Source organism: Phalaenopsis equestris, unplaced genomic scaffold, assembly GCF_001263595.1.
Source record: "Phalaenopsis equestris unplaced genomic scaffold, ASM126359v1 Scaffold000800, whole genome shotgun sequence".
NCBI classification, from domain to species: Eukaryota; Viridiplantae; Streptophyta; class Magnoliopsida; order Asparagales; family Orchidaceae; genus Phalaenopsis; species Phalaenopsis equestris.
In genome coordinates this window covers 162401-182758 of record NW_018165240.1, presented here as the reverse complement: position 1 = coordinate 182758, position 20358 = coordinate 162401, and the positions used below count along the sequence as shown (strand labels likewise).

At 33.8% G+C, this 20358-nt stretch overlaps 1 protein-coding gene across 1 annotated transcript in view; it reads right to left on the bottom strand.

Moving 5' to 3' along the window:
• LOC110031312 (probable galacturonosyltransferase 13) overlaps positions 1-16789 on the bottom strand; it is a 17650-nt gene extending 861 nt beyond the window's left edge. The window contains exons 1-5 of the mRNA XM_020734455.1: positions 16261-16789; positions 9736-9794; positions 9427-9582; positions 7531-8118; positions 3849-4151 (exon numbers count right to left, since the gene is read on the bottom strand). Coding sequence (XP_020590114.1) covers positions 3849-4151; positions 7531-8118; positions 9427-9582; positions 9736-9794; positions 16261-16474 — 1320 coding nt within the window. The 5' untranslated portion in view covers positions 16475-16789. The remainder of the gene's footprint in view (positions 1-3848; positions 4152-7530; positions 8119-9426; positions 9583-9735; positions 9795-16260) is intronic.
• Positions 16790-20358: the final 3569 nt, after the last annotated feature.

The window sequence follows — 20358 nt, the reverse complement described above, 5'->3', positions numbered from 1 at the left end:
ATATATACTGGCAAGAGAATTTACAATGAAAATTATACTATCTTCAAAAATAGTATTATATTGAAGCATCTCATCTTGAATATCTTTTATAAGTAACTCCACAATCACTATAAAATAAGTACATGCTGCCATCCTGGATGCAACCTTGTGTGATAATAAATTCTCAAATAACTCCACAATTGCTAAGAATATTATTATTTCATCATACATATTTTTCATTATCTTCTTGATGCTCAAATATATAGATAGTTTTGACGAGATTATGGTAGTCGCAGACTAGTTAATACTAAATTAGTCACTTGACTACCAAAATCTAATCCAAAGTTGTCCCTTAAATAATCCAAAGGAGAGACTATTCTGAATTATATCTGAAGGGTCAAAAAATCATCTTGAACATATTTAAGTGGTTCACAAGGAGATGATTTGTTAGCTTACATAGAAAATCAACAAATCCAAATACTCTCAACTCCAATAATAAGAAGATATAACAGGAAAAATGGGAAGACAACAGCTAGACTTTATCCCACTAAGAGGGCTCGGCTACATGAAACACTTTTCTCTATTGTGCCCTATTGTGGGTCATATTTTCAATTAATTCTCATAAATTAAGAGCATTTTTTAAACAAAATACCCAAGTCTTTTAAGGTCTACCTCTACCTTTTTTTTAGCAGAAGTTAAATCTAAAACATCTACTCTCCTAATAGGTTCATCAGATGGTTGACATTTAAAATGACCAACTAGTGGTACGAATGAGCCGAGCCGGCATGAGCTCAGCTAGTAAACGAGCTCACGAGCTGAGCTTATCCCGACTCAGTTCGTTGGCTCGCTAGCATGCTCGATTAGCTACCATTAGTCATTTCGATGCATTTTCCGGTGAGCTCCCATCACCTCCTCCTCCGACCACCAATACCTTCTCCGTCGAGCTCCCATACAAATTGAGTTCATGTTCGAGCTCGCGAGCCAGCTGTTACCAATATGAGTCGAAACTCGAAGCTCTCCATTCGAGCCCAAGCTCACAGATTGCTAGACAAGCCAAGCTCGAGCTTGGCACGATTCTAGCTCGACTCGACTCGTTTGCACTCCTAGAACAAACCATCTAAAGTGACTTTCTCTAATATTGTATGTCACTAAAGCTACTCTAACCCTTTCACGAATATATTTGTTTCATTTTATCTCTTAGTGTAAAACAACCTATCCACCCGAGCATTCTCACCTCAACAACACTTTAATAATTTTATGCTTCTCTTTTATAGGCCAACATTACGTGTCATAAAGCATTGTAGGTCTCATAGTCATCTTATAAAATTTCCATTTAAGTCTAAAAGATACTTTTCAATCACACAATAGAACGGATGCACTCCTCCACTTAAACCATTCAACTTGAATTCTATTAATAACATCTTCATCTATATAACCCTCACTTTGAACAATAGACCTGAGATATCTAAAATGTTTACTCCTTTTAATGACTTGATCACCCATTGTTATAAACCCACCACTAGATAAACTATACAAAAATTACATTCCAAGTATTAAATTTTAGATCTACTAAAAAAAAAGCTTTTAGACTCTAAAATTGACCTCCATAATTCAAATTTTCCCTGAACTCCCTTTCTAGTTTTATCTACAAGAAGGATATCATCAATGAAAATCATACATCAAGGTACATCCTCCTGTAAATGTCCAATAAAAACATCCATAACTAAAGCAAAAGGATAGGTGTTTAAAGTCGATCCCTAATGTAATCCAACTGAAATAAAAAAAGTACTAGGTCAATCCTCCTTGTATTCAAACACAAGTAACAACTCTAGTATACATATCTTTAATGACTTAAATATATGAAATATCAACACATTTCTATTCTAGAACTCTACGAAGTACTTCTCTTGGAACTCTATCATAAGTTTTCTTTTTTTATAAATCAATAAAAATATATGTATATCCTCCTTATTCTCTCTATACTTGTCCATCAAACCTCTCAATAAATTTATAGCCTTCATGGTAGACTTACTCGACATAAATCCAAACTGATTTTAAGAAAGAAAAGGAGAAGAGAGTATTTACAACAAGAAATAGCCTTTATTCTATTGAATGGGGTCGGCCATATGAATCCTTTTTTTCCATAGCGTCTATTGAGTGTCATATTTTCATTTAATTCTAATAAATGGGAAAAGCGTATTTAAGTAAAAAATATTTATTTCTTAAAGGAAAAAAGATCAACAACTCACAATTGCCAACATACTTTCATCATTTGATTGGATCGTTTAAATAGGATCTTTTATTGATTTTCAATTATCTAAAAGTACAAATTACATCTAATTTTTTTGAGTTTATATCCGCATGTTCTTCTGTTGATGAGAAACTAAGCTACATGGTCTTAGCATGGATGCATAAAATATATATAGAACAAAAAATCATTATATTTAGTAATGATTGATGATGTCAAATGAGCTGAGTTGACTTATAAGATCAGCCCTTAAAAAACCTTTATGGGCCAACATTAAGGACGGGCTTAAACTTGTTAGTAAACACATTTAAAATCACAAAATGAATAAGAATACCAAAAGCCCATAAAAACACCTAGCATTGCCAGCTGCTAATTATTAGCAAGGTCTAGCTCTGACCAGCATCCAGCAATGTCCAACTTGCCATTGCACAATTTGTTTCCTAATACTACAGAATTTTATGTACTTATTAATGATTAAAATATATTATATATATGAGCAAGAAAGAGCCAGCTCTGCAAATTCCTTAATGGACTTGGCCTCGCCAGGGCTCTTTTTATTTTTTATTTTTTATTTTTTATATTTGAAGATGCACATACATTTCACTCAATTCCTATGTATTTACATCTCCAACACCTAAACTTAAATTTTTACATCTATACCACCTTAACTAAGCATGAAAAGGTGTATTTAACTTTTTAAAAGTTAAAATAGTGGTATTATTTACATCTCCAACACCTAAACTTCAATTTTTACATCTATACCACCTTAACTAAGCATGAAAAGGTGTATTTAACTTTTTAAAAGTTAAAATAGTGGTATTTTTTATGTGATATGAAAGATTTTTGATGACATAAATGTAAAAATAAATATAATTGTTAGACATGTAAATACTAGGAATTGGGTGGTAGTTATGTAAATGTCCTTTTTTTTTCAATTTAGCAAGCTTTAGATGGATGCTGACCCACTTCATATTCATAGTTATGCCCAAGAAGTAAAGTAAAGTTGTCACTCTGGAAATGAAAAAAATAAACAGGAAAGTTTTGGGCTTATTCGGGATCACTTTTTTTTTTTTAATACTTTTATTTCAAAAACATATTTATTTAATGCATTTTTACATGTTTTTATTTTTATTTAAAACAAACTAACTTCTTATTAAAAACATTCAAAACATCTAAAAGTTATTTAAGTGTTTTTAAAAACAACTTAATATCTTATGTCATACCAAATATATTTTATTTTAAATCAAAACATAAATAAAACAAAACAAAACAAAAAAATAAAACAAAAATAAAAAATCAAAAGTGCAATCAGTTCTGTTTCAAATTTATTTTATTTTATTTTATTTTATTTATGCTTTGATTTGAAACGAAATATATTTGGCTATTTGATGAAAGTATGGTTGTTTTGAAAAACACACACATCTTAAAGTTTTTTTGAGTGCTTTCAAAATTATATTAAACTTTTTTAGAAATAAAAAATAAAAATATTGAGAAACACACAAAAAAGATATGTTTTAAAAAAAAAAATTAAAAAAAAACCCAAACAAGCCCTTAGATTACAGACATGATCAGCGCGAAGCTTGAGCAATTTCTATGAAAACTAACATGAGTCAGAAATTACCTCCTTTACCCAATAATGATAAGTCTCTCTGATTTTTGTTTTTCTCCACGTTTTCAAGTCGAAGACATTCATACCATATGCCCACGCACATTCATCAGGGTCTAGATTATTGGCAATCAGAGGGTTTGAGAAGTTGAAATATGTTCTGAAACGCTTCGACATGACCCATTTATCTTCTCCTTTACAGGTTTCCACAGCGCCATTTACTTTCCCATAAAGATCAATATTCCATAGTTCTGTCAAATCATGTTGAGCAACGATGTCGTCATCGAGAAACACGACCTTATTGAGACTTGGGAACATCTGTTTAAATTAAGAATAAAAAACATGGTCAACATATTATTAAAAGTGCAGCTCAGTCAGCATAGTGTATAAAATCTTCATACTCAAGATTATACAATTACGTTTAATTCATGAGAAAAAAATTACTTAAGCATCAGGTTTATCAAACTTGAAAATAATTTAATCATTCCTCAAACAAGGGGAAAATTAAGGATGCTTTAACGGCCTACAAAAGACCACTTAAAAGTCAGAATTTACGAATATATTTTATTAATCAAAGCCATCAATACCTTATAAATATCAGCTATAACTTAAATCAAATTTCAGGTCATTTACTAAGTGCTGGAAATGAAAATTTATAATCATCTTACAATACAATTGGAATAAGCATTTAGAAAAAAAAATAATAAAATAAAATAAAGAAGAAAGAATCTATTAGTAGCCATCTCATCTTAAAAAGATATTAAAAAGAAAATGGGCAGTTCAAATCTCACACTGCAAATTCAAACGTCCGATATTTAAATGGGAGGTTCGCCTCCTATGAATATATAAACCCTAGCAACAGTTACGGCTTCGCTGATTCCTCTCCGGTATCTTCACGCTCGATTCCATTCGTCTCCCCCACTTCTTCTCCGGCTCTAAGATGAGGCTCGTCTCCCGTCTTCCTGTCTCGTGAGTTTTCTTGGCTCGGGACTTCCAGGCTCTGCGACTCGTCTCGTGGGTACCGCTCGCGAGTTCTGCAGCTCCGTCTCGCGGGTACAACTCACGAGATTTATGCGGCTTCTCTGTGCTCGTCCCGTCTCACAACGGTCTCTTTTTTTAGCTTCGGCTATTTCGACGCGATTTTTTCCTTTTTTTATCAGAGCTGCTTTCTTCTCTGAACACCGCACCTACCTTTGAGGATGACTTCAGACAAATCGTATGCAGCTTCTCTTGCGGGGGTCCACGCCTCAGACACACCAAATCATCATCTTTCCCTCATTCGTTTGAGTGAGCAGAGGACATCAAGAAACCTGGTAGGAAGATTGAGAAGTTTGTCATTTTTTTTACAGAAGTTGAAGGTATTCAACTTGCTTCCTCCTGTCGTCTGAATTTGGTAGAGAAATTTTTATATGATCATCCCAAAATGAAGCTCATTCGCAAAGAATTTGGAACTTGTGTACTTTGTTGAGGAGTGAAAAATTGTACTATTAGATGATAGACACATTCTTATTCAAATTGATAATGAAGAAGATTACACACGCTTTTTTGCAAGAAGGATAATTTAGATTAATGACAGAATAATGAAGATTCTGAAATGGTCTGCGTATTTTGACTAACAAACGGAATTGCCAATCATTTTGATTTGGATTCGTCTCCCTGGCATGAAATTTCATTATTTTTCTCAAAAAGTATTGTAGTTTATTGCCTCAGCTTATAAAAAACCACTCAAGACGGACATTCCTACTTTTAATCTTTCCCGTCTTTCTGAAGCCAGAGTACTTGTTGAAAGACATTACCAGAGTACTTGTTGAAAGTTGTTGAAAGACATTACTTCACCCGCTTCTGATGAAATCTGGTTGGGCACACAACACCATGGATATTGGCAGAATGTAGACATTGAATATTTTTTCATCGTATTGTTCGAATTGTCGTATGTTCGGACACTCAAGTTCTTAATGTCACCATCTACACCCCCAACTTAGACCAGAAAAGCAAACTGCTCCGCTAGAGTCTGTGATTTCATCTCCTCCTGATCAGCTTCAAGTTTTTGACACTATTGATCATCAGAAGGATATCAAGGATACCCCGGACGACGTCACTATCCCCGCAGGTAATATAACAACTATTCTTCAGTACCAAATTGTAGCTCCCCCATCTTTGGAACCTCCTATCATGGGGCAGAGGGAGTTTCTTCAAACCCCGTCTACCCTAGAACCTATCTCCGATAATACAGGTGGAAATACTCCTACCGTTTCACTACCGTCTCATCAGGTTCAGAAAGATGTTAATATTACTCAGGCTCATGGGGATCATGACGTGCAACGACCTACACATGTCCGGTCACCTTTTGAATCTACTGATCAGATGAATGAGTCAATCATCGGATGAATCGGATGAGGAATAGCAGTCTACACATTCAGGAGGAAGAAAAAGAATGAAGATCTACTTCACCTCAGGAATCTGATGGATGATACTTTGGTTACTACGAGCAATGGTACTCACCTTACCAATTTAATAGCCGGTTCAATTCCGAGAACTAGAGGTAAGAGGACTAAAATGGGACGTCCCTAGCACTTTTATGTCATTTTGTGGCTTTTTGGTTTTTTTACTTTTATGTATCTTTGCTTTATCTGGGTTTTGTGTGTGTTGTATTGTATGAGTTGGGTTTTCTTTTAGGCCGTCTCATATAATATTTCTGTATCTTTTTCATATTAATATATTTGCCCTCGGGCTTTTTATATAAAAAAAATGTAAGAGCCTAGTATGCAAATAGTAGTAAGAAAGGCATTGAAACTTATCACATAACTTGATAGAATAGAGTATTCATCACAAACGAAACAGCTTCAGAAAAGTAGAAAAAAAACAGAAAAACTAATAAATGAACTTGGGCGACTCCACATTATTTGAGCAGTATTCAAGAGAATAACCTGCATGTTAAATTTCAACTAATTTGACTCGTTGTTACAAAACCTTCGTCCAAATCATATCCTTAAGCTACTTATAAATGAAGGATTCAATTACAAAAGTTCAAATGTTCATGAACTTGGTAAGGAATGAAGCAATCCGAACTCACAATACAAAAGTTCTTAGAAGGCTAAATTATTCATCAGCGGCAATGCAGGCTGAGCCCCAAAAAAATTGAAATAACTCCATGAACTTGGTCAACAATAAAAAAAAATGGTTGGATGAAGTCATAAGATTTGAACGAACTAAGCAAGGTAACCTGCATTTAAAACTTTTTGACTCATTGTTACAAAAACCTTACTCCAAGTCTTACCCTCAACTTAAGTTGCTTCTGTTGTCATCTATAAAATATTTTACTATTAGCCTCAAATCAAACAATAAGAGTTCATAGAGGAAAGTGTCAAAATAATCCCCCAACTCTTTTTATATGTCCATTTTAGTCCCAGAGTCTATAAATATGTCAAGTTATTCCCCAAAATTTTTAATTGGGACTAAAATAGTCCACCCTAGGACCAATTCAGCCCATGTTAAAAGAATACTAATTTGACACTTTTATAAACAATGGGACTAAAATGATCCAATGTAAATAGTTAGGGGGTAATTTTATCAGTCTACTCAAAGTTCATCTGTTTAATTCCGAGCTCAAACACAAGAATACTCTCTCTCTAGGCCTACTTTCTGCCTTTATTATCTCTAGGATAAACATACAACTGGTGAATGGTGATAATATTACCTCGGGAAGGTATATGCGGAGATGGTTGAGTAGAGAAATATATTTTGGACTCCTTGCTTGTAACTTCGAAGCAAAAACCCTCGGGTTATCATCTATATCCGTCCCTGTGACATGATTTTTATGATAATGATTTCTTACATGATGGTGATTTTCTATAGCTTCAAGCACAGGCACATTCTCTTTTGTCAGACAATTAAACTGGTGAACCCCCTTTACCTCAATGGTGGCTGGAGAAATAGAATGTAATGCAAACCATGAATGCATAGCTGGATAGGTCTTCTTGTCAGTGATAACATGAAAAACTATCTTATCAGCTTTCATGGAAGTCCTTACTGCAGAGTTAACCACAACAGAGGCCGCAAGAATGTTGTCGGTTGCAACAACGAAATGGTAGAATGAATTATCGGAGAGAAGAGGCAAAAATTGAGGCGGCGGTAATTGCTTCCGTGCATGTGCGTTAGAAGAGTACTCATCAGATAATCTTAGGGAGAGACAATGAAGACCTTTCGGAACACCAATTGCTGCAAAATGTTTATTCAACTGTTCTGCTAGTCTGGCCTTCTTTACTTCTCTATTCATATATTCCATCTGCATAGCAAAAGTATTAAACATTGTAAATAGAAAGCCACTTTAAAATCAGTTAAATGAGATAAATATGTGCAGCATGTGCATGGCAATCTATACACAAACAACTTTTAACGGAATTGGAAAGTGTGAAATCACAGTGAACTTTTAGATTGCCTGATAGTACATCAATGATTTTCACGATTCTACAGTCAACTTCTAAAAAAACAGAGCAGAGGTGGCAGGTGAATCAATAAACAAGAAGACATATTTATGATCAAGTAAAATTAATTCCAGAAGATCCAATGTCTAAAAAAGAGGAATATTCATCCTTTAAGCACACCTGGCTCATAATTATTTAATATAATCAAGGATGTTAACGTTTTAATTCTTCTGAAATGCTATAGAATGCTCAAAAATAACAACTACCAAAGTTTAGAAGGATCAAAACAATAGATTTACTTCAATCATAATCATCACATCATCATCTGTAGCCTTATCCCAACTACTAGTGGCCAGCTTTATGATACCTACTTTTCTATTCGTTCAAGTTCATTGGAGAACGAAGTGTTAGACCTATTCTTTGCAAATCATTTTAACTTCTATCCAAGTCATCATAGATATACCTATGTTTCATTCTAATACTTCAACAAAAATTTTATCACCCCACCTAATGGGTGTATTTTCAACTTCTGTTATGCAGGTTCAAATCACCTAACATATTTTTAATCACCTTCTCTTTAATAAATATAGATCTAACTATTCCTAAAATAAATTGCTTAATTTATCACAGTATATCAATCATAACATTCTCTCCTTCACCACATACAACTTACATATCAACAAAATTTTTTATTTCTCGGAACGCAGAATTGATATAACATAGCCAACTTATTTGCAATTATATAAGTCTTTAGAAAAAACATCTTTTGGAAGCACAATGAATAGAAACAGAGAAAAGCCGTAGCAAGCATATATCCACCGCAACTTCAAATGAACAACATAAAATCTACCATTGGATATAGCAAATAAATAAAGGGGCAATTCTTATGTATTTACATATATAAAACCTAAACTCACATTTACATGCATGGCACTCAAATCTTAAATATTACAACAAAAATATCACTATCACCTATTTTTTAAAAGTGAAAGACAACTTTTCATGTCTATGTTTATCACACCAAATCGTTATACATGTAAATATGAAAGTTTAGGTGTTAGATAGTAAATACATAGAAATTGTGTGGTCTGTATGTAAATTTCCTATGAATAAATTGCAACACTGAAATAAAACACAAAAAAAAGAGATAAAAATGTTAAGCCAATTACCGTGCCCTTCACCATGACCACAAATGTATTTGCATCATAGTTGTTGTGCTTCATTTCAGAAAGAAACTCGTCAAATGATTCGGGAAATCTAAGGCCAGGTGGGATTTCCACGGAATTTGCTTGATCAAGCAGTGTATATAGATCTCTCTGAAGCCTCTGCAAAATTTAAAAAAAAAATATCACTGTGCATGAGCTTAAATTTCTTGACAATTAAATAGAGTCTGAAGTAGCAATGAACAAAATCTTTGGTCATGCCCACCCCAATATTGAATGGAATTCAATCAATCAAAATAAAAGTTCATTGAGTACCACTGAATCATCAGCACCCCTACCAAGAAAGCTTGGACCCAGCCGTCTTCCTAAACAATCTGGATTAAGAAACAAATAAAAATAATTAGGCGAAACACTAAAGCAGCATTAATAAATCATATTTAAGCAAAAATTTTGGCAACAAGCATATTATTTTGCCAATTAAACAATCACAATATCAATTGTTCACATGAAATTTAAAATCTCAATACTCATGTTCATAATACCCATGCATGATAAGGAGGCATGGAAAAAACATCAGAGAAACAAATTTAAAAAAAAAATCGTAAGAATCAGTTGAAAAATAAATTTTCCATAAGGATTATTTTGATTTTGGTTAACTTATTTTGTTGAGTTTGCAACATAGTATCGGAGCTTGAAAAGCGATCATTGTTAAAAGTCATAATTTATAAGGAGCGCCATCTACAAATTCAAGGATCAGGGAATCCGAAAAGGAGTTGGATCTCCTCTTGGTTCTCAACTATATAACCAATGAGGCATGGACACAACCTTTGTAGAGCAACATTGCACCGTTGAAGCAAAGATAACATTGCAAACTCTTAGTTTTTCTTAAAACCAAAATATTTGATGAGTTCATATTCTTGATCTAAGTTCTCGATATGGTAACAATAAATATTATAGAGTTTTAATTCATGTTCAGAATAAAAATTTCCATGCGTGACAGCTATATTTGATTGGGCTACACCACCAAATTTGATTCATTATAAAAAAGTCTTTTAACTCTTAAATAGAAAAAGCCACTTCCATATCTATTGAAGAAGACTAAAGTTCTATAAATATAAATATATAAAAATCAAGATAAAATTTGAGTGACTATAACAAAAATGAAACCCTAATCAGATGTTAAAGTACAAGTTTAATAAAACTTACTATAGATGAGGGAAGCATGATCACATAAAATAAGGTTGTAGAGTGAAAACCTAAGCAGTCAAGGTTGCATCAAATAAAGATCCTAAGATGAAATGATGATGGCAGATAGGCTATTTCATCTCATATGTCTATTATTAACTAGATTTTCTCATGTTCATATTGCATGTGAATGTATCATTGGTTGTAAATGTTCTATAATCATCATGGATCATAAACAATATTTTATTTTTTTGCATTCTTAGTTTGGATCCGATTTGATTGCTATTATTGATGATTCTCTTTATCTGTTTAAAAGTGCAGAAAACTTACCTTTTCCTTCATCTACAAGCTTATCTTGTTCAATTAATAATATTTGTTATGCTCTTGGCATAACAAAAAATTTGATTAAATTTCTCAGATAGCCAATAAGAAATATTTTGTAGTGTTGGAAGTTATATTAGGAAATAATTTATTCCTATTAGAAGTTATGAGGACAAAATTTATTTCCTAATATAACTTTTTTTTTCCTATTTTAGATTTATTTTCTAAGATTAGATTAATTTCCTTTCTTATTTTAGCCTTTCATATTTTATATTATTTTCTATATCTCCAAATAATTAATATAAATTGATTAATTGAAGATATTAAGTATTATATCTTTTCTTTCCTGTTATTTCTTTCTTATTGTCTTTCCTATTCTATAAGTCATGTAAGAGTTATTTATACATCTTTCATATCAATAAAATAATTCTGCATAATTTTGAATTTTAACATGGTATCAAAGTCTAATTTTGTAACCAAGCCACTGGTTCTCCCAAAACCACCAGAATCCCTTCCTGCCATCCTCCGTGCGAGAATGGAGGGGCACTTGTCTTGGTATTTGAAACAATAATTTTTTCTTCTTCTCTCCCAGTAGGCTTGGCCTATCTGCTGACCCTTCCCGATCCAAAAGGTTAGACTCTGCCGGCCTCCAGAAAGCAGGCGGCAGTTTCCAAGTAGATCTTCTTCCTGTTGTTTTTCCTTCAGTAGAGATTTGTTCCATGGAGAATTTTCTGCTGTTAACCGCCCAACAATTTTTTTCCCATAAAGAACTATTGCATATCTTCAATGTAGATATATAGCCGCCAATTCCCCTAGTTGCCGCCGTTTGTCACTCTAACTGCTATCGGTTCCCCACTTCCCTACGAGTTTTATAAAGGTTGTTACCACTGATCCTTCCGGTAGGAAGTTCTAGTCGCCAAACCTCCCTCTACTGAAGAGTCAATCCCTGGATTCTAGTCTCGACCTTCTTGTCGCAAGACTAGAGCGCATCTAGGTGAAGACGCCCTTGAGATACTCGTCGAGGGTATATCAAGTGGGCAACCAATCGTGGATTATTGTTGTGCTCTCACCAGCGACCTCTCCCGACAAGATTTATGTTAGATCTTTATTGCCCAACACCCCTTCTCACTGGCGACCCTTCTCTAATGAGTTGTGTATTGGCTGCTTCTTTGTTGTCCCTTCTAGCCGCAATACTTTCCCGCTATTCTTCCCCGCAAGAACTTCTTGTTGTTCTTACCCTGAGGACTTTCCCATAGAAAACATAACAATTTTTTTTTGTTGCACTTTTCAGTCACAGAAAACAACGTAGTTTTTTTTTCCCTAAAATGTAGCACTGCTTCTTGCCCTTTCCTATTGTTCTTCCACAAAAATCCAGCATAGGTTCCTGCAGCCTGAGCTGTGTCGGCCCTTTCTCATACAGCTTTCTCTGTCCGCAGAATTTCTTAGGTGTGATTTGCTTTTTCTCTCTCTTGTGGAAATCCCAATCGAAGAGCCAACATCGATATTCAGAGAGCGGAACTTTCCCTCTCCAGTGGAACTCCCAACCGGTCAGAAGTTATTTTTATAAAAATGTCATCACATCAAAAGTAGACGAGGGGAGCCATTTTTGCCATTTTCCCCCGACAGATTTCAACTGCTATTCCTTCCTATAGAAAGCTACTGCTGTAGCCGTCTCCAGGTCGTCTTTCGTCATTTCACATGCGTGGAATTTGGAAGCAAAGGGAAGCTTGCTACATACGAGTTCATCTTTGGTTTGCTTGCAAAACGATTTGAAAAAGGCTATCACAGAGGTGAGATTGAATGTATCCTTGAATGAAATCCCAGCAGCCGACCTACATGCTCTTCCCCGTCAGTTTCTTCCCTATTGTCGAAAAACTTCATGCAGGTCCTTCTCTCTTTTTCCTTTGCCACCAGATGTGTAGTCAGAAGAATCCTGTTGCATGCGCTCTTCAGTTCAAAGCCTCTTCCTCCGAAGTTTTTTCCCTGTAGCAAACGCTCCTCCGGAACTTTTTACTATATCAAGCCCTCCTCCAAAGCTTTTCCTGCAATCGTCCTCCACCGAAATTCTTCCTGTAGGTTCTCCTTCGGAGTCTTTTATGTATCAAGCCCTCCTCCGGAGCCCTCCACCAAAATTCTTTCTGCAGAAGGCCCTCCTCCGAAGCCTTTTTACTGCATCAGGCCCTCCTCCGGAACATTTTCGTGCATCGGGCCCTCCTCCGAAATCTTTCCTGCAGCAAACCCTTCTCCAGAGCTTATCGTGCAACAAGCCCTCATCCAGAGTTTTTTTATGTATCAGGCCTCCTCCAAAGCTTTTCCGATCAACCTCCAGAGCTTTTTCTTTTTTTTTTTTGCTGACCATACCTTGCAGTTTTTTTCTAGTTGGTTGTCAACTTCCCTGCAAACTCCCCTGCATCATTACCTGTATGAGCTTTCTACCTACTTACAGACATTACAGAAACTGCAGTCAACTAAAACTCAGTTTTTTCTGCAGGCTATCTACTTCCATATAAAATCCCTTGCAGAATGACCTATAGAAGCATTCGGCCTAACTACAGACACTGCAGGAACTGCAGCAAAGAACACTGTAGTACGGAATGAAGACTTCAAGCTCTACTTTACAGAATCTTCCTCGCCCACTGTTTGATGTTTTCAAATCTAAGTTGAACATGATTTTCAACCATGTTTCAATTTAAGGGAAAGTGTTAGTATTAGAAAATAATTTATTCTTATTAGAAGTTATGAATATTAAATTTGTTTCCTAATATAAGTTTATTTTCTTTCCTATTTTAGATTTATTTTCTGAGATTAGATTTATTTCTTTTATCATTTTAAGCTTTCCTATTTTATGTTTTTTTTTCTCCAAATAATTAATATGAATTGATTAATTGGAGATATTAGATGCTATATGTTTTTTTTTCCCATTATTTCTTTTATTGTACGGGTTATTTATACCCTGTTCGTATCAAAAAAAAATAATTATGCATTATTCTGAATTTCAACATGTAGTATTTGAGCATGATAAAGTGATGATCTTTGTTAATACTAATGTTTTCGTAAGCTTATCATTGAAGTGAGAAACGTGAATAAGCTTTATCCTATTTGTACTAGGAATCGTCATGTTAATAGAATCCTTGAGTACTAAATTGTTGCTCTATGACAAGACAGCTCTATGACATGATAAAATATCACGGTTAAGCTACCTAAGGTTCGGTGTTGACAAGAATTCTTTCCTGGCCTTCCTCGAATAAAAATGAATTTGGAAGTTGTTTGCTTTGAATGCTAATATGACAAGATGCACAAACATCTTTTAAGAAACCGACAACAACTTTATTTGGCAATTTTAATTAGTTTACATTTATATTTCCCATAAAAATTTATTATAATATAAAATTTCTTATTTTAGAATTGATGTCCAAGATGTTCTTATGGGGGCAATTACATAAAGAACACCTCAAACTTGTTATTTACAAATCAACCAACCTCTTTCATTTATTTTTCAAATTCCCACTCAAATATCAAAATTCATGGTAAAACTCCAACCCATACTTTTCATTTTTATCAAATTCTCAATAGTTTCATCATGGCAAGTGAAATACACCAGTTCGATAGTTCAAAAAAATCACAAGTACTTTATTTGTAAATATGAATGTTTCGGGTGGTTTGTATGTAATTATCCAGTTCTTATATTATTAGTAAGATCAGAATTCAAAGGCACATGGCAGCCTTGGTACTCTAGAACAGACCAAGAAGTGGATGCAAGAAAAATAAAATAAAAATTATTAGAAATTGTTCATAACATGATTCATCCTAAGAATATTAAACATACTTGTAAGTTGAGTTGTTTACATAAATAATAGAACTCCTCTTAGAAGTATTATTAATGATTTCAACTTAGGATAAGTAATCTAGGTAAATACATAATATTTATCATCTCAAAGTATTTGGTATAGTTTGCTTCGTGCAAACTTATGATAGCTTCTCCCATAAATGTAGAAAAGTATCCCCAGTCTATGTTTCTTGGCTATGAAAAGTGAAAAAAATATTAATTTTCCTACTATAACGAATGTCTACATCTTTAGATATATTGTCTTTGATGCAAGCACTTCACGGAGGACTACTGATAGATACTCTCATATGGTTATAGTTCCATTTCTGAACAAACGGAAATTCAAGATGACATTGCTCAGCCTTCTTCTCCTAATGTTTCACAAACCTATTCCACATCCTCTTCTTCCTTCTTAGAAGAGTAAATTGATATTCATGTTTTAAATTCAAAAGAAGAAAACGTTGTTGAAGATGAAAGTATTTGGCAAGATGCAAAGAAAAAAAGAGACATTTCGAGCCTAAATTTATTTTCTCAGAATTGTTCAAGATAAGCTTTACAGTCATCAGATTAATTTGCTTCGAAATACATGCAATACATGTCTAATCAACTAAAACTAGTAATGCACCAAAACAAATCTAAAGTTCAAAAATCAAATTAAACAAATTTGGATCAGAACACCCTGATCCAATTTTTTTTCATAAAGAGAAAAATATGATCTTAGCTCCAATTCCAAATGGTGTTTCTCTTGTTTCAGGCAAAAGAAGTAATGGGGTGCAACTTCAAATTTCTTTCAAGACCATATTACACATCCTATTACAAAATGTTTGATGATGGACCCCTTCAACATAATGAGAAGCAACCTTGTGATCTTCACAGATTCAAAATCAAAGGATAGTCTCAAAATTAATGCCTCCCTATCTTTCTTAAATATTATTTTACAAATTTTTATAAACTAAAATAAAATTATTTTACATTATGTTACAATAGTGTTGGAATTATAGCTTTTTTTATATGACAAGCTAGATCATCTCTCAGAGGTTGTAAGACCATTATATACTTTTCCACAGAAATTTGAAAAGGATATTCTGTGATTATGCTCCAAAGCTTCTCACTCATGAGTATTCACAAGCCATTGAAAAATTATTAATCTGCCTTGAATTCTGTGGACTGTTTCCTGATATGTTTGCTGCTTAAATTTTGCCCCTTGTTTTCCATGAAATAGGAGTTTCCTGCAGTATGTATTTTTTAAAATTTCTCAGCCGAAGTCCTCTATGTAGAACTTTTAAGCTTTTGAAATTTCTAGAAAGACATTTATCTATCAAGGGTAACTCGTTTCTGTCTACTTTTCATCACAGTGAGCAACGCAAATGGAAGCAGAATTAAGCCTATAAGCATCAAAATCAGCAACAAATGAATTACTAAAAAGCGCAAAACACACACCTAGAGGAAAAGAAGCTAGCCAAAATTGTCATCAATTTTCTCAATTCAAAATCAACAAACCCGCTTACCAAACGAGGAGCACTTATTGACGCCTTCGAGAGTGACGACGGCGGTGAGGATGAAGACGAAGGGCAAAAGAAAAGCTAGAATAAGGACACTGTGAAATAACGTCCTGTACGAAATATGCCGCGCTGCAACCTTCACCTTCATCAAATCAAGAAACCCATTACTGCTCGTCGATATGTTAATACTTTTCATGCTCGGAGAGAACCGAATCTGCATCGTAGCAGCCTGCCTATCAGCTCCTCGGCTTCCCTCCCGTCCCCGATGCCGACAAAACACGCTTCCAGATCGCCGGAGAAGCTCCTACTGATCCGCATCGGCCGCGCGTCAATTCGAATACGGCATCGGATGCCGGAAAGGAAAAACGGGTCGGGATCAATGAGGCGGGAATCCTGTAATATCAATCGATTCGATAGGTTGAATCTTCTCTTCTTTAGGGTGCGAGGAATTGGATTGAATCCGTGTGCTCCGCAGGTTTCTTCCCTTTCTCGTCGGGGATTGTCGAGATCTTGCACGGAAGAAGAGAGACGACGGGGAATGTGATAAAAACGTAGCTGGTTTTTTCTTAATTTGTTATTAATTATTTTAGTCAAAAAGTCAAAAACGTGTGTCGGCGATGGGGCTTCAGGATAAAAAAATAAGAATAAAAAAATTACGTGACTGCCGCACAGTTTTTTTTTTATATTTACATATCTACCCTCTAAATTTAATAAATTATCACACCAGGACTCGGCATATATAGCTGTTTGAGGAGTTCAATCCCGAGCTGACACGTAGAAGATCGCTCTACCAACATAAAAAATAAAAAAATAATGAAAACTTGTGAATCGATTTGACCGATGCATTATAAAAATATTTCATCACATAAAAATATTCCTCATCGTTATTTTGAATATTTTATGCGTTATTCATGTGTTATTAGGAGTATAAGAATATTCTCTCACTCAAAACACATTAATAACACATAATAAATACACTATTTAGCCCGCAGTATAGCACGTGGAGAATATTCCATGTGTGTCATATCGCAGGCTAGGGAGTGTATAATTATGTTATTATGTGTTATTAGTATGTTATTATGTGTTAAATATATTCTTAGTGTGTCATTAGTTTGTTATTATTGTTTTATAGAACGTAAAACAATTTAATGCAAAAAATATTTGTTTAGGCTCTGTAACGCATCAGTTAGGTCGGGTCGCATGTTTTCATTTTTTATGTAGATGAGCCGGCCCTCCACGTGTCAGCAAGAGGCCGGACTCCGCAACCAACTCTGCACGCGGAGTACTAATGTAATAATTTTTCCTAAAATTTTGATATTTATATTTATACTAGTCTATATATAATGATCTCAAAAATATTTTTATTTTTCTAAAAATAGTACTAATCATATTTTTTTTAATCTTACATTAAAATTTTATGTGCTATAAATATAATAATTAAGATTTAAATATTAGATATGTAAATAGAGATAAATTGTAGCATATGCATGTAAATTATATATAAATTAGACGTGCAATGTCAGTGGATTTTTAGGAATTATTTTAATTATATGATTTAGATTTAAAGTACATTTTAATTATTAATTTTTAATATAATTGTACTATCTCAACTTCAAATATAGAAAAATAAAAAAGCCATAAATGACATTATTATGGGGTAATAAATTGTGGAGAAATAGTTATTTCATAAAGCATCAAGTAGGTCACAATCATAATAAATAGACATATTTAATTTTTTTTAATATTTTATTAAAGATAAATCATTAAATGCCTCTTAATAAATGTATATGAATATATCTATCTTCCATCTAATATTTTTTTTAAAATTGAAGTATGAGTCTTTTAATATGATAGCTAAGATTTATTTATATTATCTATCGGATTCATTTCAAAGTTTAGTGTAATTTATCTTTGTGTGATCGGAGTAAGCTGAGTAGGATCCCTGACGGGCGTAGCAGGGACGTGTGTTGAGAAATCAATTTTGACGAATGTGAAGAGCTGCAGTCAGCACGGGACAGATGATTTGACTAACCGAACAGAGTTAATGATTGGCTCGCCAGCCTGATGGGGGGAGTGAAAGTATGATCCGACGAGAAAAGATTTGGTCATAGTAATGATTACCATTAAGATGTTTCATATAGTAACTTCTATTTATCATAAATATATGAATAATGAGAAGTGAAATACAGTATTATAATTATTATACTTCTCGTGTTTTTCTTTCTCCGTTTATTTATGTTTTATATCTCGGGTGTGATTCACAGACAAATATTAAAAATTATGTGATAAATAAAAATTAAGGTTTAGGTGAATAATAATTTTAGGTCAAAATATTAATATTAAGGTTTTATTATAATAGAATTTTAGAGAGAATTGCATAGAGATCACACGAATAGGGCTGTCAAAACAGCTCGTTGTTCACGAATAGCTCGTGTTCGGCTAGTTAAGAAACTCGGTTCGGCTCGTTCGCTAAGTTAACGAGCCGAACACGAACAACACGAATAAATATTTGTCTGTTCGTGTTCGACTCGTTTTGGCTTGAAATACTACTAATTATATATATATATATATATACAAAACTTCTTCTATGGTGATAACCCTGGTAAATATTTTACATCTGCTTTGATTGAAAAAGAATAAAAATTATTAAATTAGATTCAAATGTTGTTTTAATATAAACAATAATTTTTTCAAATCCTTAATATCTTATGGCTATGTGATTGGGGTTGTCAAAACGTCTCTTTGTTCGTGAACGCTCGTGTTCGGCTCGTTAATCAATCAAACGAGCCGTACACAAAAACAGTTTTTGAGCTTTAAATATAAACCAGCCGAACACGAGCAAAGCCTGGGCTCTCTCCTATTCGGCTCGTTTACACCCCTACACCCGAAACATTAAAATTTATAAATTAACCACTCAGATGACTTCTTTAAACTACCGAACCATTGTATTTATACGTGCCACAATCAAAGTATTGAGAATTTGATAAAAAAATGAAAAATATGGGTTGGGTTTTTACCATGAATTTTGATATTTGAGTGAGAATTTGAAAATGGATGAAAAGAGGGTGGTTGATTTGTAATAAACAAGTTTAGGGTGGCCTCTATGTAATTGCCCCCATTTATCATTTATATATTATATTTTTTGCCATTTACGATAAATGTTTTATATTAGATTAGGGTGAGTCCATGAACACAGTTACACAGCGACAATTAAAAGCTGGCAATTTTTTTTTTAGAATAATGTCGAACAATTTTAATACATTAAGGGTCGGTTTGGGGCAGCTTGCGCGTTTCACGATAACCAGGGATAAGCTGCTTATCCTGAAACGCGGCCTGCATTTAGTATAAAAACTCAAACGCAGTTTCAAATAAGCTGGCGAAACGCACGAACCAAAAGGTACGGCAGGATTTTGAAAACGCCGCCCGCACTTATAAGCTGTCCCAAATGGACCCTAAATTGCCAAATTCATATAAGTGGGAGCATTTACAAACATGGCACATAGTTTTTATGTATTTATATATTTTAAAAAGCAAAATTTGTTTTGATTGTTTTTATGAAAATTAAATAAGTTACACCGTACTAAATTTATTTTATTCTAAATTAAAATATAAATAAAAAATAATAAAAGTAAAAAGTGATCTTAAAAGATCATTTTAGGAGCATTTTGAGATTACTTATGTTTTTTATTTTTTCATTTCTTTTATTTTTTAAAATCGAACCGGAGATTGAACCGGCAAAGGGAGAGGTTCAAGGTTCAAATGCTTCTCTTTTAAAGGCCAACATTCAGTGCCATAGAGCATTGCAGGTCTCACCAACATCTTATAAAATTTTCCTTTAAGTCTAAGTCGTACTTTTCTATTACACAATAGGCTCGAAGCATTCCTCAACTTCAACCAACCAATGTGAATTGTACCAATAACATCCCATTACCATCACTTTGAACAATAGACCCGAAATATCTAAAGTGTTCACACATTTTAATAATTTCATCACCGATAGTTACTACTCTGTCACTAGAACTACCACTACTGAAATTACATTCCATGTGTTCAATTTTAGTTCTACTCAAACGAAAACTTTTAGATTCCAATGTAAACCTCCAT